The following is a 21,344-nucleotide window of genomic DNA, read 5'->3' on the forward strand; positions in this document are numbered from 1 at the left end:
TGAAATTCATTATTATTGCTTTTGATATATAGAACACTTCAAAACATGACAGAGTTATTGAATGACATTGCATTTTGGGGGGGGTATTGAATGTTATTTGCATTATTTTAACATTAGCATGTCGTTGGTATGCTGTTTGCTGCTATTGATGTTGCGGCACAAAGGACAAAGCCTTGCAGAGACTGAGTGAGGCATGGCGGCTGTTCCACCATATGCTTTGTTGTCACCTAATTTGGCAGGACACGGCTTTCTTTGACATTTAATATTTTTGAATACATTAACGCAAACATTTTCAGGATTGCTGCCAGCCATCAAATAAAAACATTTGATGTCAGCTGTATTTTTTTTTTGTCGGAAGCCAATCTGGCTTTTTACAAAAAAAAATGTTTTACCCCCCAAACCCTTTGTTTAATGGCAATTTTTGTGTTTTGTACGTTTGTGTTTTTATGTTTCCATGTCGAGTGGTGCAAAAACTGTAACCCTCAGGCATGACTCAATTCTCCCTTTCCATCCCTGTCTGTTGTCGTATGAGAAGAGAATTTGACCGGTTTTTCTTCCTGACTGACCCCAATGTGTTGACATCATCAAACCCCTTATAGTTGCTTTGAGAGAGGCCCAAATGCCTGTAGAAAACATGAACTTGGGGCTCTCGGTGGGAGAAAAAAAGTGTATCAGTAAGAATTTCCATCACACACTTTTTTTTTACATACCGCAGCAAATGGCGATAATGCAACATACTGTACATTGCGGGTCTCAAACCAAGATCTCCCAGCCCGTAGGCAAACTTGCTAACCACTGCTCCGATAGGGGGGGGGGGGATCTTAGGCAAGTGTCTCTGCAATACATTTTACAGGCGATATTAGGATTAAAGAATCCATCTTCACTTGAACCACCTTTTAATTTCATTACACTTTTGGATTTGAGTTTCGTTTGGTCTGGTTCAGAAGAAAGTTCTGGACACTGACCAGCTTCTCGGGTTTCTGTCCCCCCCCCCCCCCTTCCCCCCCAACCCCTTCCCTCGGGTGTAGAGAAGGAAGAGCTGTGCCCCATGCCTGAGGCCTGGGATGTGGACCAGGGCCTCATAGCCCAACTCAAGGAGCAGTACAGGAAGGAGCGCAAGGGCAAAAAGGGGGTGAAGAGTAAGTCTATCAGGCCTTCCCTTCTCTTTCTTTCTCTCCATTGCGTTCTATCTTTCATTCTTTCTCCTTGTTCTGGCGATAAGAGCTCCTCTCTCAGGTTGAGGTGAACTATGTCATTCAAAAATGATATTTAACAGACACGTTAAGCACGTTAGAGACACTCTCTTCCTCCCATCGCTTCGTTTTGGTCGCACCTTTTCGGCCATCTAGTACCCCTTCTCCATGTTTGTCTTTGCTTGTGTGTGGCTCTGTGCATACATGTTTGTGTTTTAACATTTCAATGGGATTGCAATACACTGCCTCCCCTCACAGTGATCAGACCGGTGCAGGATAATTTGATCACTATGGTAAGTGGTCGATCACTATAACCACATTCACTATAAGAAAAGTGCACTGTACTGCATTCCTAACCCTCTCACTGTGTCTACATTACTCATTGCTGTTTTAAGTTGCACCCATAGAAATATAATTACTAAAAAGAGCATAGCCCATCAGACCACAGCAATTTGACTGCACCCTCGTGGGTACACTCCGTATAGGTGACATGGCTCGCCCATTATGGCCTCGTTTTCTAGGAATGGGCGCGCCCCTTCTAGTAATTCTATGTCTATGATTGCACCATTCTACTTTTGAGACATTCCATCCCAGCTTCGTCATGTTTGTACCTGTCTTTATTATGTCATAGGTTATCAGCTGCACCTGTGTCTTTGTCTGTGTGCTGGTTCCTTTTTTTATTTCTCTGTATTTTTCAACCATTCCAACTTCTTATTTTCTGTGAAAGTATGTCAGTGTCAGTGACTTGACTCTCCTTTCCTCCCAACTTCAATTGCCTTCATTTTTCTATTAGTTATTTCTATGTTCTAGCTACGAAGTCCTCCTTCACCAAGCATCGGCCATGGACCTGCTTTTCAATCTGCTTTTAACGTCAGATCGGATTTAAGCGCTGATCTGGAGATTGCCTGGCTGGATATCTGCCTTCCCAAAACCAAGACGATTTTGTTGGGGCTGTGTTATAGGCCGCCCAAGAAGAATGCATTCTATGAAGGTCTTGAAATTGTGTTGTCAAATTGTAATGATTCCCTGTTGAAGGAAATCATTTTGTTAGGGGATTTCAATACTGATGTCTGCAAAAAGAATAGCCCAACCCACAATATATTTATGCACTTTTGTAGATCACTTGCTCTGACCCAAATGATAAAAGATCCCACCAGGATATGTGAAACAGTGCAAAGTATGATTGACTTAATATTGGTGTCTGATATATCTAAAATATTGCAGAGTGGAGTAATAGTATATGGAATCAGTGATCATTTTATTACATTTTGGACAAGGAGGATTTTTAAAGATATATTTAAGTGTCACAAAACCGTTAGAATCAGAGGAGTCAAAAAATACTGTGTTGAAAAGTTTAGGAAGGAAGTGGGTAAAATTGACTGGTCACCTGTGCTAGATAGCGTAGGGGTAGACAGTGCCTGGGAAGTCTTTAAATGTAGATTCCTTGATGTGGTGAATGTGATGGCTCCCATTAAACGGGTCAGGGTAAAGCAGAGATCTAGCCCTTGGTTTAATCAGAGATTCTAGAATCTATCCAAGCAAGGAATAAGGCCTTTAAAATATTTAAGAGCTCTCAAGAGCAGCATGATTTTGTCCAATATAAATGTCACAGAAATGAAGCACATAGCAGGATGGATGAAGCTGAGGGGTTACTTTGCTGAGAAAATAATTGAGAACCAAAATGACCCTAAAAAGCTTTGGAAATCATTTAAGGAACTAGGCTATAGTAGTACTACCATAAACAAATTAAACAGTATTGGACTGAACATCAGGGGTAAGATGGTATATGAAAAGGCAGAGGTTGCCAATGAATTCAACTCAACTTTCTTTTTTTTTCTTTTTTTTTTTTTTCTTTTTTTCTGCAAGCTGGTTAGCAAGCTGCCCACCAGTTCTGGTTTGTATGGAAGCAACCAAGTCCAGAAGTATTATGTAGAGTTAGGGGTTCAGCCAAACTATGTTTATTTTGCAAAGGTAGCAACAGCCAACATAGTCAGTATGCCGACAGAGCTTAAATGCTCCAAAGCCACAGGCCTGGATAATATTCCTGCAAGGTTTCTTATAGATTCTGCTGAGCAAATTGGCCCTTGTATTACGTATATCGTTAATCTCTCTCTTGAACACTGTACCTTTCCCAGGGACATGAAACAAGCTAAAGTTATACCTCTGTATAAGAAGGGGATAAAGTCTGACCCTGGGAATTATAGGCCTGTATCTATCCTCTGTGTAACATCAACGTTCCTAGAGAGAGTTGTACATGAGCAAATGTATGAATATGTTAACAAACAGGGTCTAATGTATGATTTTCAGTCGGGTTTTAGAAAGACATACTCCACTAATTAATGTCTACTTTACTTGACTGACTTCATCAGGAAAGAGATTGATGAGGGATATTTCTGTGGAATGGTACTGCTTGACCTACATAATGCCTTTTGATACAGTTAACCACTGTCTCCTAATCTCCAAACTAGAAGCACTGGGGTTAAGCAGTATCCCTCTAGGCTGGGTAAAGTCCTATTTATCAGGAAGGGAGCAAGTAGTAGAGGTTAATGGTTCACTGTCTCATGCAAGTTGTGGCATTCCGCAGGGGAGCGTGCTTGGGCCTCTGCTGTTTTTATTGTATATTAACAATATGAAAGATGCTTGTTCTTGCTGTCTTTTTCTTTATGCGAATGACTGGTGTCTCACAAAAGTAAAACTATGTTGGAGAGCGTACTTAGCACAGAGCTTACTAACATTAGCAAATGGCTTGGAGATAATAAGCTATCTCTGCACTTAGGGAAAACTGAAGCAATTATTATTTGATCCAGACCTAAATTGAGTAGGTCCTCTGAAATCGTCTGAAAGTGTGGAATTAGGGGGTGAGGTGCTGACTACTAAAACCTCTGTTAGCTACTTGGGATGTATCGTTGATGGAAGCTTGGGAGGTGTGAGCATGGCCAATAAAGTGCTAGGGAAGGTTAATGCCAAGACTACATTTTTGGCTAGAAAGTCAAAGCTGCTTGATAAGGACTCCATGAAAGTGCTAGCTACTTCCCTCATTCAATGCCATTTTGACTATGCTAGTACTTCCTGGTTTGGGGGCTTATCTAAACTTATGAAGGGGGAGCTCCAGATAGCCCAGAATAAGCTGATCGGGGTAGTATCGTACTCACATAGGCAGGAGCTGCTTTCAGGAACTAAACTGGCTGCCTGTTGACGCTAGGGTGTCCCAGATTAGACTAGGTTTGGTTTACAGGAGTATTTATGGTCCTGTGCCCAGATATCTAAGTGATTACTTTCCCCGTGTTAGGAATGCACATAATCACAGCACCAGATCAGGTGTTGCTGATGTGTGCTTATACAGGTTCAGGAGTAATGCTGGGAAAGGTACTTTCTTGTGTACCGGAGCCTCCGATTGGAATGAGTTGCCTCTGCCCATAAAAACAATGTCCTCTCTGGGCAGCTTTAAAAATAAAGTAAAAATATGTTTTGATATCTTCTGTGCCTGTATGAATAACCCCTATGATGTAACTGGAATGATGAAATAGATGTTTTTCTTCTCTGTTTTTGTTTTATTATTTCACTGCCATACTGTGTTTGATCTTGTCTAGCCATCTTGTCTCGAGGACCACAATGGAAACCATTTTTTGAAATGGTTGAATTAATAAACTAAACTAAACTTCAATCTTATAAAGTTTCTCAGTTTCTTCCTGATCCTCTCTGTACACTACTACTTCTCCTCTTCCTCCCTCTCCATACCTTCTTTGTCTCTACTCCTTCTCCATGATCCTCTTCTCGTCTTCCTCATTCTCATCCCAGGGCCTAATCGGTCCAAACTGCAGGATATGCTGGCCAACCTGCGAGACGCCGAGGATCTCCCCTCCATGCAGCCCCCCGTGACACCGCCATCCCGGCCCAGCGTCCCCAGGCTCAATGAGCACGAAGTGGGCCACCCCGAAGAAGGTAAGACGAGAGCTTAATTGTCCCCAAAGGGTTTGAATTTACAGAATGCACAGTTTCCAAATATATATAATTGACTGTAAATAATTGAATTGACAAATTGACAGAACAATATCTAATAGGCCCAAATACCAATGATGGTTATGTTTCTGTAGAAGTCGTTTAGTGTTTTGACTTCTCTGTTTGTCCCTTTGTCCGTCTGTAAATGTTTACCTACTTACTTGTCTGGTATATTTGCCTGTTTAATTTGTTTGTCTCGCTCTGTCCCTCTGCCTGGTCTGTCTGTCCATCTGTCCGTCTATCTCACTGTCCATCCATCCATCCCAGTGGAGGCCATGACGTTTCCGCCCACGTCAGGGAAGTCGTTCATCATGGGGCCGGACGAGGCGGCGGAGAGCGAGCTAGGCCTGGGCGAGCTGGCCGGCCTCACTGTGGCCAACGAGGCGGACAGCCTGGCCTACGACGTAAGCACCTCTGGGGGGATTATGGGAGGATGGGGAGGTTGAGGGGAGAGTGAGCTGAGGCTGGGCAAGCTGGCAGACCTCACTGTGACCAACGAGGCAGACAGCCTGGCCTACGACATGATTACCTACCTCTGCGGGGAACGGAGGATGAGGAAGGAAGGGGAGGGTAAGGGGGGCGAGCTGGCAGCATGACCGTGGCCAACAAAACCGACAGCCTGGTCTACCATGTGTGGCATCAGTCCTTCCTTACACGGGCCAACAAACACTGCCAGATGCAATGGCAAGGCAGCTAGTAATGAATGAAAACCTTTTATTATGACAAAAACAACACACATTTTTGCCCCAAAGGGAATTTTATTTACATATCATGACCACAGCAATCATTAAAAAATTAAGTAAAATGGACATAGCAATCAACAACATTCAGCTAATCGCATCAAAGGCACCACCACCAAACAGTGGGCAGAAGCATTCACATATTACATTTTCTGGTGTGTGTGTGTGTGCGTGCGTACAGTGGGCATCAGCATTCACATATTACATTTTCTGCTGTGTGTGTGTGTGGAGTAGAGGTCGACTGATTATGATTTTTCAACGCCGATACCGATTATTGGAGGACCAAAAAAGCCGATGCCGATTTTAAAAAGAAAAATAAACAAAATATTTGTAATAATGACAATTACAACAATACTGAATGAACACTTATTTTAACTTAATATAATACATCAATAAAATCAATTTAGCATCAAATAAATAATGAAACATGTTCAATTTGGTTTAAATAATGCAAAAACGAAGTGTTGGAGAAGAAAGCGTGCAATATGTGCTATGTTAAAAAGCTAACGAAAGTTGGTGGTTCCTTTTAACATGGGACTTAAATATTCCAAAGTAAGAGGTTTTAGGTTGTAGTCAATATAGTATTTATAGGACAATTTCTCTATACCGTTTGTATTTCATATACCTTTGACTATTGGATGTTCTTATAGGCACTATAGTATTGCCAGTGTAACAGTATAGCTGGGCTCAAACCAGGAACACATCGACAACTGCCACACTCAAAGCAGCGTTACACATCACTCCACAAAAGCCGCGGCCCTTGCAGAGCAAGGGGAATAACTACTCCAAGTCTCAGAGCGAGTGATGTTTGAAACGCTATTAGCGCACACCCAGCTAACTAGCTAGCCATTTCACATCGGTTACACCAGCCATTAGGCTGATAGGCTTGAAGTCATAAACAGCGCTGTGCTTACGAAGAGCTGCTGGTAAAACGCACAAAAGTGCTGTTTGAATGAATGCTTACGAGCTTGCTGCTGCCTACCATCGCTCAGTCAGACCGCTCTATCATATCATAGACTTAATTATAACATAATAACACACAGAAATACGAGCCTTTGGTCATTAATATGGTCGAATCCGGAAACTATCATTTCGAAAACATTTATTTCAGTGAAATACAGAACCATTCGTTTTTTTTATCTAATGGGTGGCATCCCTAAGTCTAAATATTCTTGTTACATTGCACAACCTTCAATGTTATGTCATAATTCCGTAAAATTCTGGCAAATTAGTTTGCTATGAGCCAGGCAGCCCAAACTGTTTGCATATACCCTGACTCTGCGTGATTTGTTTTTTTATAAGATAAGTTTAATGCTAGCTAGCAACTTACCTTGGCTTCTACTGCATTCGCATAACAGGCAGGCTCCTCGTGGAGTGCAATGAGAGGCAGGTGGTTAGAGCGTTGGACTAGTTAACTGTAAGATTGCGAGATTGGATCCCCGGAGCTGACAAGGTGAAAATCTGTCGATCTGCCCCTGAACAAGGCAGTTAACCCACCGTTCCTAGGCCGTCATTGAAAATAAGAATGTGTTCTTAACTGACTTGCCTAGTAAAAGTATACAAATAAATATTTTAAAAATCGGCGCCCAAAAATACAGATTTCCGACTGTTATGAAAACTTGAAATCGGCCCGAATTAATCGTCCATTCTGATTTATTGGTCGACCTCTAGTGTGGAGCCCCACGGACAACTCTTTCAGCACTTAGGTCCCTCGGGGCAGCAAACATCTACTGCTTTACATTGCTGTGTAGCAGAAGATTGATTGATTAGCTAGATTTAGAAACTTTGAGCTTCCAGACTGGAACACAAAGTAGAAAGGCATATACAGTGCATTCGGAAAGTATTCAGACACCTTGACTTTTTACACATTTTGTTACGTTACAGCCTTTTTCTAATATGGATTAAATAACTTGTCCTCGTCAATCTACACAGTACCCCATAATGACAAAGCAAAAACAGGTTTTCAGACATTATTGCATCATGTGGCAGGGACTGGGAAGACTATTCAGGATCAAGGGAAAGATGAACGGAGCAAAGTACAGAGAGATCCTTGATGAAAACCTGCTCCAGAGTGCTCAGGTTCACCTTCCAACAGAACAACGAGTGGCCCATCCAGAGCCCGGACTTAAACCCGATCAAACATCTCTGGAGAGACCTGAAAATAGCTGTGCAGCGATGCTCCCCATCCAACTTGACAGAGCTAAAGAGGATCTGCAGAGAAGAATGGGAGAAACCCCACAAATACAGGTGTGCCAAGCTTGTAGCGTCATACCCAAGAAGACTCAAGGCTGTAATCGCTGTCGAAGGTGCTTCAAGTAAAGGGTTTGAATGCTTATGTATGTTTCGTTTTTTTATTTTATACATTTGCTAATATTTGCATTGTCATCATGGGCTATTGTGTGTAGATTGATGGAATTAAAAAAATATATATATTTAGAATAAGGTTGTAACGTAACAATATGTGGACAAGTCAAGAGATCTGAATGCACTGTATTTATCTAAAGATCCAACCTATTTTTCAAAGCCTGAGCCAGTTATTGACAGATAAGACTCATACGAAGTGTACACTGTGAGAAAACCCTAGGTTTACTGTATTGTATGAACCCCAGGTGAGTGAGTAGGAGGAGAGTGAAGTTTATACTGATCTTGGTTCAGTTTAGCATTTTCCCTGGTCATGATGACGGTTAGGATTGGGGGAAGAGAAACTGATCCTAGGGAACTTCGCCCCGGAGTGCTGGAATATGCGTAAAAATTGGGATCAAGCTGATTGGTAGTGTAGGTTTATGAGCAGAATAAATTATCCTACTTTATTAACTCTGTGCTTATATACATAGGCTTTGAGCTAATGAGTGTAACTGCAAACAGAAGCCTTGAAGTCAATAATAATCCACAGAATTGAACCAAGCTTATGTAAGAGGCTGGTCCCCAGCTTTCAAAATGTCAATATTTAAACAGGCTAGTCTGATTTAGCATGTGCTTTGACTTTCGCGTTTATTGACACACACACACAAACACCCGCCTAGACGCATACACATTACTGCAAGAGTGCACACAGAGGCACATGCGTGCACATACATACACTCCAGATCAATTGAATGCGAAATGAACTCTGCTGTTGTATTGTTGTAGAGAGCTAGCATGCAGAATGAGGTTGGGATTGAAGAGACTGTTACATTCCTCAGTTGGACCCTGTGTGGGAGGACACCATAATGTTCTAATTATATTTCTAGGATGGACACTCATCTCAAAATAGGCATGGATTTGTGTGCATTAGATAACATTAAAGTTTGTATGGTAACTTTCATACTAAGATATTGCAGCTCTAACAAGCAGGAAATGAAATGGATATGCAGTGACTATCTACTGTGGTCAAGCACAAGGGACACTTTGCATACATACAGTTGAAGTCGGAATTTACATACACTTAGGTTGGAGTCATTAAAACACGTTTTTCAACCACTCCACAAATTTCTTGTTAACAAATTAGTTTTGGCAAGTCTGTTAGGACATCTACTTTGTGCATGACACAAGTAATTTTTCCAACAATTGTTTACAGACAGATTATTTCACTTATAATTCACTGTATCACAATTGCAGTGGGTCAGAAGTTTGCATACGCTAGGTTGACTGTGCCTTTAAACAGCTCGAAAATTCCCAAAAATGATGGCTTTAGAAGCTTCTGATAGGCTAATTGACATAATTTGAGTCAATTGGAGGTGTACCTGTGGATGTATTTCAAGGTCTACCTTCAAACTCAGTGCCTCTTTGCTTGACATCATGGGAAAATCAAAAGAAATCAGCCAAGAAATTGTAGTTCTCCACAAGTCTGGTTCATCCTTGGGAGCAATTTCCAAACGCTTGAAGGTACCACGTTCATCTGTACAAACAATAGTACGCAAGTATAAACACCATGGGACCACGCAGCCGTCATACCTCTCAGGAAGGAGACGCGTTCTGTCTCCTAGAGATGAACGTACATTGGTGCAAAAAGTGCAAATCAATCCCAGAACGACAGCAAAGGACCTTGTGAAGATGCTGGAGGAAACAGTTACAAATGTATCTATATCCACAGTAAAACAAGTCCTATATCGACATAACCTGAAAGGCCGCTCAGCAAGGAAAAAGCCACTGCTCCAAAACCGCCATAAAAAAGCCAGACTACAGTTTGCAACTGCACATGGGGACAAAGATGGAACTTTTTGGAGAAATGTACTCTGGTCTGATGAAACAAAAATAGCTGTTTGGCTATAATGACCATCGTTATGTTTGGAGGAAAAGGGGGAGGCTAGCAAGCTGAAGAACACCATCCCAACCGTGAAGCACGAGGGTGGCAGCATCATGTTGTGGGGGTGCTTTGCTGCAGGAGGGACTGATATACTAGAAACTTGTCTCAGTTACACCAGCTCTGTTTGGAGGAATGGGCCAAAATTTACCCACCGTTTTGTAGGAAGCTTATGGAAGGCTACCTGAATTGTTTTGACCCAAGGTAAACATTTGAAAGGCAATACAACCAAATACTAATTGAGTGTATGTAAACTTCTGACCCACTGGGAATGTGATGAAAGAAATAAAAGCTTAAATAAATCATTATCTCTACTATTATTCTGACATTTCACATTTTTTAAATGTGGTGATCCTAACTGACCTAAGACGGGGGTTTACTAAGATTAAATGTCAAGAATTGTGGAAAAACTGGGTTTAAATGTATTTGGCTAAGGTGAATGTAAACTTCGGACTTCAACTGTATTTAGAGGCTTGGTAAAGAGCATAGCACCACTGAACTTGCATAACAAACAGGAACCAACCTTAAGTCAGCTGTGACTACATAAGTGTCTTTTTGTAAATTGAAATAAATAAGACAAAACTAGTGACTCCTAGCTTGCTATACCTTCTGAAACATTATTGTACAGGACTAAGGCTTGAATACTAATAATAATATTTTTCAGATCTTCTATATTGCTTGCTTGAAAAAGCTAAACAAAAACAATCAAATAACAGCTATATGACAGAGTAGGTTGGGACTGTGATTTTGAGGCTTTCAAGCATCCAACAGATGGAGCGACAATCAAGAGGGAACCACATGGCTTGAGCAGAGGGAGGAGTTTGTCATATGGGGGACATCTGTCTGCAAATCTCCAACTGACATCAATACTCTTTGCCATTTTACTCAGGTGACCAACAGTCAGGATGCGCTGCGGAAGACGTGGAACCCCAAGTTCACGCTGCGGAGCCACTTTGACTCCATCCGGGGCCTGGCCTTCCACCCCGTGGAGCCCGTCCTGGTCACTGCCTCCGAGGACCACACCCTCAAACTGTGGAACCTCCAGAAGACCGCCCCCGCCAAGAAGTAAGAGTTCACATAGGCCTACCCTGCTGTCAGTCAAACACCTGGATCATATTTACTAGACCCCAAACAATTAAAATGTTTGCCTTCATTTAACCAGGTAAGTAATTGAGAACACATTCTCTTTTACAATAACGACCTGACCAAGATGAGAGCAATACATAGTAATAAAGAAACTCTCGGTGTGCACTAATGAATATGACCCAGTCAAAGACCATTATGCTTTTAAGCAGGTACTTAAGTAGTGAAAGTGGATAACTTGGTCACTTTCAAAGGGGTAAGAGTCATGTGGAATTGTTAAGAGCACTACAGTAAAAAGGCAATCGATAGCTAATGTATGCCTTTTTCTTATACATTTCTGATGGCTGCTATGGGACATTTGGTTTTAGTTTGTGTATGCTCGTTGGATATGTACATCAAAGATAGTTATGTCCCCTGTCTGTCTTCCTAGGTGTGCTGCCCTAGATGTGGAACCCATCTATACTTTCAGGGCCCATCGGTGAGTAATCTTCCCTATCCACTATAACCCAATCTTTTTAATAACTGGACAGCTGGACTGATACTCTTGTAGACATGAATAATTTATTCTATCAAATGTATTCCATACAAACCATCAAATGTACATATTCACATACTTTGTATCTTTGCATAAGTAAAACGCTACTAAAGTGCAATGAGAAAAATAACTGTGTGTTGTTCAACTGTGTGTTGAATTTTGTAGTAACAGGTATTGCCACTTTCTTCTGTAGGATTGCAGTGTTTTGTTTTCCCAAAGCAAGTTGAAGTTAATAATGAGATGAGTTTTCCTGTCTTCTGTAGGGGTGCGGTGTTGTGTGTGACCATGAGCTCCACAGGGGAGCAGTGCTTCAGTGGGGGGGTGGATGGAACCATTCAGAGCTGGAACACCCCTAACCCCAATATTGACCCCTATGACTCATATGGTATTCCCCCAGTTGCCTTAGCTACACCCCTGATTATTAGTACATTTCTCTTTTTTCATATTCTCTTCATCTCTTAATTTCTTCACTGTTCTCATCACTTTACTCTTCCTCTCTCCACCTCTATTTTCCCTTTCACTACATCGCTCTTCTAACTCTCTATCTGACATTCCTTTCATCCTCCTCTTTCACTCTTTTTTTTCCTGTCTCCACATGATCTTTCGTTCTCTACCATTCCCTCTCTCCTTTTCCCCTCCCTCCTTTTAACTCTCCCCACCTCTTAATTCTCCACCTCTTCCTCTTCATAACTCTCCTTCCTTCTCTCTCTTAACTCTCCCTCTCTCTTTCCTGCAATAGAGCCCTCGGTGCTGCGGGGTGCGCTGCTGGGTCACACTGACTCAGTGTGGGGAGTGGTCTACAGCTCGGCCCACCAGCGCCTGCTCTCCTGCTCCGGGGATGGCACTGTGCGCCTGTGGAACGCTGCCAACACCTCCCCCGCACTCGCCATCTTCAACGAGAAAGGAGGTGAGGTGCCGAACGCAGATCAGATCGACGACATGATCCCCTAATAGACTTACATTGGCTGTCCCACACAAACACTGCACTAAGATCAGTTCATAAAACAGATGCCACATATTTTACTTGATGTTCCACAACGTCTGCTCTAGGATCAGCTTACAAAACACCAAATTCACCCTCTTACACGGACTGTCCCACATAACCACTGCTCTAGGATCAGCTCATAAAATATATTTGTCATTTCACGCTATACAATGACCTAAAATCTGCCCCATAGAGTTACTCCAGGGTTTCCCAAACTGGGGGTCGCGACACCATGATGAAGATGGCACCGGAGGGGATGGCTGCCGTTTTATGGGCTCTTAACCAACCGTGCTATTTAAAAAATATATTTCACATTGTTTGTAACTTATTTTGTACCCAATGTTGCTGCTACCGACTCTTATGACTGGAAAGAGCTTCTGGACATCAGAACAGTGATTACTCACCTTGAACTGGACAAATCATTTTTCTTGAATGAGTCGGACGAGAGGGATTTACTCCAGACACCCGACAAGGCCCTCATCCCCGTCATTCACAGGAGAAAGAGACGGAGATATCGCAGAAGGAGATCGGGGTGCTTTGTAAGGATCCGGCGACGAGTAGCTAATCTGCCATTGCCATTGGTACTATTGGCCAGATAATAAAGAGGATGAACTACAAGCACGTATATCCTACCAACGGGACATTAAAAACTGTAATATCTTATGTTTCATCGAGTCGTGGCTGAACGATGAAATGAATAACATATAGCTGGGGGGTTATACAGTGTATCGGCAGGATAGAACAGCAGCCTCTGGTAAGACAAGGGGTGGCGGTCTATGTATATTTGTAAACAACAGCTGATGCATGATATCGCAAGGTTTTGCGCGCCTGAGGTAGAGTATCTCATGATAAGGTGTAGACCACACTATCTACCGAGAGAGTTTACATCTATATTCTTTGTAGCTGTCTATTTACCACCACAAACCAATGCTGGCACTAAGACCGCACTCATTGAGCTGCATACGGCCATAAGCAAACAGGAAAATGCTCATTCAGAGGCGGCACTCCTAGTGGCCGGGGACTTTAATGCAGGGAAACTTAAATCCATTTTACCTCATTTCTATCAGCATGTTAAATGTGCAACCAGAGGGGAAAAAACTCTAGACCACCTTTACTCCACACTAAGAGATGCGTACAAAGCTCTCCCTCGCCCTCCAATTGACACATCTGACCATATTTCTATCCTTCTGATTCATGCTTACAAGCAAAAACTAAAGCAGGAACCACCAGTGAGAAAGTGGTCAGATGAAGCAGATGCTAAGCTACAGGACTGTTTTGCTTGCACAGACTGGAATATGTTCCGGGATTCTTCCGATGGCATTGAGGAGTACACCACATCAGTCACTGGCTTCATCAATCAGTGCATAGATGTCGTCGTCCCCACAGTGACTGTACGTACATACCCCAACCAGAAGCCGTAGCTTACAGGCAACATTCGCAATGAGCTAAATGGTAGAGCAGCCACTTTCAAGGAGCAGGACTTTAACCCGGAAGTTTATAAGAACTCCCGCTATGCCCTCCGACGAACTATCAAACAGGCAAAGCGTCAATGCAGGACTAAGATCGAATCGTACTACACTGGCTCCGACACTCGTCGGATGTGGCAGGGCTTGCGAACTATCACAGACTACAAACGGAAGCACAGCCGCGAACTGCCCAATGACACGAGCCTACCAGACAAGCTAAATTACTTCTACTCTTGCTTCGAGGAAAGTAACATTGAAACATGCATGAGAGCATCAGCTGTTCTGGATGACTGTGTGATCATGCACACCGTAGCCGATGTAAGTCCTTTAAACAGGTCAGCATTCACAAGGCCGCAGGTCCAGACGGATTTCCAGGACTCCGAGCATGCGCTGACCAACTGGCAAATGTCTTCACTAACACTTTCAACCTCTCCCTGACTGAGTCTGTAAAACCAACATGTTTCAAGCAGACCACCATAGTCCATGTGCCCAAGAACACTAAGGTAACCTGCCTAAATGACTACCGACCTGTAGCACTCACGTCTGTAGCCATGAAGTGCTTTGAAAGGCTGCTCACATCAACACCATTATCCCTAGACTCACTCCAATTTGCATACCGCCCCAACAGATCCACAGATGATGCAATCTCTATTGCCCTCCACTGCCCTTTCACACCTGGACAAAATGAACATCTATGTAAGAATGCTATTCATTGACTACAGCTCACCGTTCAACACCATAATGCACTTAAAGTTCATCACTAAGCTAAGGACCCTGGGACCATACACCCCCCTCTGCAACTAGATCCTGGACTTTCTGACGGGTCGCCCCCAGGTGGTAAGGGTAGGTAACAACACATCCTCCACGCTGATCCTCAACTCCCCAGTGGTGCGTGCTCAGTCCCCTCCTGTACTCCCTGTTCAGTCATGACTGCATGGCCAGGCACGACTCCAACACCATCATTTGCCGAAGACACAACAGTGGTAGGCCTAAATCACCGACAACGATGAGACAGCCTATAGGGAGGTCAGAGACCTTTCTACACAGAAGATCATACAACATTATTGCTTGATGGTCTTCTGAACTTCCCAATACCTTTCTGATGCATTTCAGTTACGTCAAACCATACTGTCTTCGTATTGAAATACTGTCAAAAATACTGTGACTGATTTGTAATTAGACTGTCATAGTCCCAATTTTTAAAAGTAAGCATTGGCCATTGATTGCATAACTTTTTTTACATGGTGGGGGTCGCAAAACATTTTTGATATCAATATGGGGTCGTGGGTCAATAAAGTTTGGGAACCTCCTGAGTCAATTCAGAACACTACCTGCCCCAAAAAGAGGTCTGACCTAGGACAAACCAGGTGACCCACAGCCAAACCATAACCTCTCCACCTCTATCTTTATTGGATTCAGAGGTAAAACTGATCAAGAATTAGCTCCATAAAGAGTTACTCAATGCAAAAGAAGGTCTGACCTAGGACTGTGGTCACCACAAGCAAATCCTGCCCCCTGCAGCAGAACCACTGCTCTAGGATCAGCTCATAACCTTTTCAACTCTGTCTGTTTCAGAACTGGGCGTCCCCACGTCAGTGGACCTGGTGTGCAGTGAGTCGGCCCACATGGTGACGTCGTTTAGCACGGGGGAGATCGGACTCTTCAACATGGAGACGCGGCAGCTGATCCTCAAGCTGGACCAGACTGGAGAGCCCGGTAAATTCCGCTGCCATTTCTACACCGTGACTATATGGATTTGTTACTCAAAAGAGAGTATTTGAGTGCAATATGCGCTCACTACCTATTTTCTTGCATTCTCCCTGTCAACTCCCTTTACCCCTCTTGTCACAACATAAATGTTTTATGTTTATGCATTAAAAGTCATACTCTTATTTTGTTGGTGTACTCGCTTCAGAAAGCTTCCTTAGCATATTTCTTTGTTTTATTAGCAACGGGGCAGAGCAGCTGGTATATCAGCACAGTCTGCAATATAACCCTAGTACCCACCAATTATATTATAGCTCTGTGGATGTTCAACTCCCTACTTTTGAATCATTTTGTCTTGAGTTATAACTCCCGTTTATCATGTTGTTCTGACAAATGACTACATGTAAATGAGAAAGGCTAATCGGCAATGTTCAGTTGAGTTTCCTGTCTTTTCACATCCACCCCGAACACACAGAAGCCCCGTGCAAGATCAACAAGGTGCTGAGTCACCCCACTCTGCCCATCACCATCACGGCCCAGGAGGACCGACACATCCAGTTCTTCGACAACAACACAGGTGAGATAGACAGCGGCCAGTTTGAACCGACATTCCAGCTAGAATGAAAATGAAATGTACACATAGTAAGACAAACACATTTTGTCACAGTATAAAGTGTACAGTTGGTATAAATACAACATTGAGGACATTGATTTTGTACTCATTCCGGGTTCCTATTACAGGGAAATGTATTCACTCCATGGTAGCCCACCTGGACGCAGTCACCAGTTTAGCTGTGGATCCCAACGGCTTGTACCTGATGTCTGGCAGTAAGTATTTATCTGGAAACAGAGAAGTACTAGTGTTTTGTTGGTTAGCGTTTCATGTAATTACAGCAATATTGTTCCTTGCATAACTGGTAGATACAAACTGACATTGTGGCAAATATAATATCTGAGTACGGAAACGGAAGCCCCCTTGGATCTTTCTTGTGGAAACTTTCACTAAAAGGCAGTTGTATAATTGTAACATCTCTCTATCTTTCTCTCTCACTCTACCTCCCTATTTCTTTACATTTTTATTCTCGCCATCCTCCACCGTGTTAGGCCACGACTGCTCCATCCGCCTGTGGAACATGGAGAGCAAGACGTGCATCCAGGAGTTCACAGCGCACCGCAAGAAGTCGGACGAGGCCATCCACGACGTGGCGTTCCACCCCACCAAGTGCTACATCGGCAGCGCCGGGGCCGACGCGCTTGCCAAGGTCTTCGTATGACTGCAAATCCCAATGGCTAACAGCTGCGTCCGGCTCGAAGGACCATAAAAAAGGGGATTAGGTGTGGTGTAACTAAAGGGAGAGATGGAAGTTGGAGCCCAACTCCAAGGCAGTGTGGAAGGAAATGTAGTGAGGTGAATGGGTAACTAGCCACTGGTGTCTGAGTCTCAACCAGTGGCAGTCTAGAGTGAAGGTTAGACACCTGATGGTTTGAAGGCTGAAAGGGGTGAACGTTTTGAGAGAAGGCGGCTACTATCCTTCCACCGTATACTTCCTGTCCTACACACACACTCCCCAGCTAACCCGGGCGGGCCTGGGTGCTACAGCCAAACCAGGAGGAGACCAGTGGTCAAAGACCAAGTGGATATCCAGGAAATTCTCAAGACCTGTACTCTCATTTAGAAACATTGCATTTGTTTCCTAACTAACAGAAACACAAGACTCATATTCTGCACCCCCACCCCACCCCAGCCACCCCTAAAGACTGCCTGTGTCTTCAATGTCGTCATTTTCAAAGATTTCATGAAAATGTGCCTTTTTCGTCAGTCTTGCAAACAACGTTATTTTACAGTTTGTGTGCAACGTAGGAGATTTTACAGTTTGTGTGCAGTGTAGGAGTGGGCAGGGCGTTCAACAACAAGTTATAATTTATTGTCCAACATAGCACTGGACATTGTCTCTTCCATTTGATCCATAAAACTATGTTTGAAAATAATTATTTTAATCGGATGTACACAGCATATGTATGGCTAGTGGTCAATGTCACAGTACTGTTTCAATTATTGAACGAGGGAGTTGGGATCCACAATGCCCTCCAATCCACTGAAATATACAGTAGTGTGCAGAACTGGAGTCCCCCTCAAAAAGAAACATTGAAAAGAAGTTTAAAGTAACCTGAAAGTCAGTTTGAAGTTGAAGTAAAGGCCAAGAGGCTGCATTTCCTTGATGTGTGATTTATTATAGCCTTTTTTTTTTACATGTCAATGTGGTTTTGTATGTAATCACAACCAATTGGAAATTACTCCATTATTTCGTCTCTTAAACAAGTACAAATGTAGCTTTTTAAGTAGTGCCTATTGTCCACATACTTGTTTTGCGTCATCTTGAAAAGCCAACCCCATGAAAATAATTGAATTGTTTAATGAAACTGTGCTAACACAATTCCTACTTATTAGCCCATATAAATCTGTCACCTAAGTGAGAAGCCGTCCTTGTATTCCAGCTTGCTTTGCTTCGGTGTTGAATCAGTGTCCAGATCTGAATTGCCTGTACACAGCCAAAACACTGACTTAACCAGGCCACATCCTTTCTTAAACTTAATTTAGTTTCCAATTAAATTGTAAATGCTTTTATGCTTCAGTTCTCCTAGGTACAAGGAGTGCCTATTTGGTGTTTGGATGTTCCATTCTTTACGTAAATAGGACAGCAACATTGTAATGTACTGTAGCAATATAAGTAGAAGCGTTAACTCTTAACAAGAACTGGCCTGTGACAATTTGCTAGCAGTAGATCAATTTCTCAAACTTTGTTTCACAATTTAACAGAATTGATTGATCAATGTTGTGGTTTGACCTAATTTGAATACATGCTGCTTTATCATGCATTTATAGTTGAACCAGACAAACTGCACTGAAAATGGTTTGCAGTGAAACAATTATTAATTTGATTGTTTTTTTCATTTGAGCTGTGTATTTATGCCTCTGTGTCATTTAAGCCAAAATAATCAACCAAGTATTGTCTTACAATGACAAGATGCTTCACAGAGAGCCTGCAGATGGGACGTTTCCTGCAACTGCTAAATTGGCTCTTTCAGCTTATTAAGTTAGCTCTTTTTCTAATGCTAAGTTAATGCTAATGCCAAGTTAGCTATGACTGCTAAGGTAGATTCTTCATAGATATCCTGCTTGCCACTGTGCTCAGTTAGCCCCTTGGCTCCCATTTTAACTGCAGAACTGAGGTCTCTTAGTACTCAACTGTGTTTAGGCGATATGACCAGCACTGGTCAGAAAGCAGGGTAAATGCTTTATGTAATAACTGTTTGAAAATAGAATTTTGTCTAATTATTTTGAGCAATTACTAGTTTTTTTATTTACTATACATGGTTGGTGAAAAAGGTAAATCCTTGTTAAATACAGGTAGATATTTTTTTAAAGAATATTTTCTGTTTTACTTGAACATTTAGGAGTTATTCCTTGGGATTTGTGTACTTAGTTTTTTTTGTAGTGGAATGGTTGGAGATTTGCCGGTCTTATCAAAAGTGATGCCTTTGGTTGTGAGCACTACAAAACAAGACAGATTTAGTCATTTATTCTCCAAGTTGTCTCATCTGCAGTTGAACAGTGAGAGATTAGGATTTCGCTATCTACCAAATGCTTTGGTCTAAAATAAGGACTGTTGAATGATGAGGATGGATCAAAATCTGTGGGGAATTTGGTGTGCTTGCGTTGTACAAAGATCTTTTTTTTATTTACTTTGGTGTCAGGTAATTTTAGACAATGTAAGGGAGAGAACAAAAACGTGTACAGTTAAAGTATAAAAAAACAAATATTTATTAACACAGTATATTGAGTGGCTAAACATGGTGATGTGAAATGGTGTCAGTATGTATGGTACCCTTGTCGTGGTAAACGTACAGTAGTCTCATCACAACACTGAGTAGTTGAACAAAAGAGGAGTTGGTATAGGGCCCCCTGCTGCTCACAATGTGGAAGAACCATATTTCAGCAGGTTGGCTCTCATTTCATGTCTTTTAATGGGTTATGTCCATGACAGAATAATGAGGGCTGACCATAGGCTAGTGTTTTGTTTGTGTGTTTTTGGTCGTAGAGAACAACTTTTTAAATACTAGTCTTCTCCAAATCAGTTTGATTGAGCTGTCGTTTTTGAGACAGTGTGTCTATCATGACTGCATACTGTCGTCAATTGGAATAATAATAATAACCAAGCAAACAGTGGTCCTCCAGAACCAGGAGTCGGACAAGAACTAGGATTTGAACAAAGAATTATTGTACTGTGATAGGCAGTGTTAAAGCAGAATGCTCTAGTCTAAATAGTGACTCATATATGCGTCAAATTCACTTGTCCATTCTGAGCAGCAGGGGGTGTTGCTTACGAGCAATACAAAGTGAATGAGAAGAGATCACACAAAACAAAGAACCTATTAATAACCAATGGGAAAATAAACAAGTCCTGGGCGAAACCAAGTTTGCCAATTGTAAATCAAAAGTAATTCCCCTTTTAACCTCCAGTTGTATAGAGAATTCTTTTAAGATGTGAATTTGATAAATATGCTAATTGGACTGTACATACAGTACATATAATTATTGTCATTATAGTTTATTCTTTTTTCATGATGTATTGTATTTTTTCTCAGATGGGAGATTGACAGATTTATCAATAACAACAATAAAGGAATATGTTGTATATCATACTGGTAATGTAGTATTTGTTTCCCACCTTTAGAATAATGCATTTCATTGATTCAACATTATCATTTTCAACATTTTCCATTCAAGTGTATACCTACCTACCTATTGGAAAATACAGTGCCTTGCGAAAGTATTCGGCCCCCTTGAACTTTGCGACCTTTTGCCACATTTCAGGCTTCAAACATAAAGATATAAAACTGTATTTTTTTGTGAAGAATCAACAACAAGTGGGACACAATCATGAAGTGGAACGACATTTGTTGGATATTTCAAACTTTTTTTAACAAATCAAAAACTGAAAAATTGGGCGTGCAAAATTATTCAGCCCTTTTACTTTCAGTGCAGCAAACTCTCTCCAGAAGTTCAGTGAGGATCTCTGAATGATCCAATGTTGACCTAAATGACTCATGATGATAAATACAATCCACCTGTGTGTAATCAAGTCTCCGTATAAATGCACCTGCACTGTGATAGTCTCAGAGGTCCGTTAAAAGCGCAGAGAGCATCATGAAGAACAAGGAACACACCAGGCAGGTCCGAGATACTGTTGTGAAGAAGTTTAAAGCCGGATTTGGATACAAAAAGATTTCCCAAGCTTTAAACATCCCAAGGAGCACTGTGCAAGCGATAATATTGAAATGGAAGGAGTATC

General features: G+C 42.0%; 1 protein-coding gene across 2 annotated transcripts in view; it reads left to right on the top strand.

Annotated features, from left to right (window-relative positions):
- The window catches only part of LOC110486038 (striatin), a 92,386-nt gene extending 71,692 nt beyond the window's left edge, over positions 1-20,694 (top strand). The window contains exons 8-18 of one of the 2 annotated variants that reach the window (XM_036940685.1): positions 1,029-1,139; positions 4,992-5,135; positions 5,460-5,596; positions 11,104-11,279; positions 11,728-11,775; positions 12,096-12,217; positions 12,572-12,739; positions 15,859-15,999; positions 16,466-16,567; positions 16,732-16,818; positions 17,095-20,694. In XM_036940685.1, coding sequence (XP_036796580.1) covers positions 1,029-1,139; positions 4,992-5,135; positions 5,460-5,596; positions 11,104-11,279; positions 11,728-11,775; positions 12,096-12,217; positions 12,572-12,739; positions 15,859-15,999; positions 16,466-16,567; positions 16,732-16,818; positions 17,095-17,264 — 1,406 coding nt within the window. In that variant the 3' untranslated portion in view covers positions 17,265-20,694. The remainder of the gene's footprint in view (positions 1-1,028; positions 1,140-4,991; positions 5,136-5,459; positions 5,597-11,103; positions 11,280-11,727; positions 11,776-12,095; positions 12,218-12,571; positions 12,740-15,858; positions 16,000-16,465; positions 16,568-16,731; positions 16,819-17,094) is intronic. The other variant, XM_021557349.2, reaches the window with a different exon arrangement.
- The last annotated feature ends 650 nt before the right edge of the window (positions 20,695-21,344 follow it).

This window comes from Oncorhynchus mykiss, chromosome 13 (assembly GCF_013265735.2).
Source record: "Oncorhynchus mykiss isolate Arlee chromosome 13, USDA_OmykA_1.1, whole genome shotgun sequence".
In the NCBI taxonomy this organism is placed as follows: domain Eukaryota; kingdom Metazoa; phylum Chordata; class Actinopteri; order Salmoniformes; family Salmonidae; genus Oncorhynchus; species Oncorhynchus mykiss.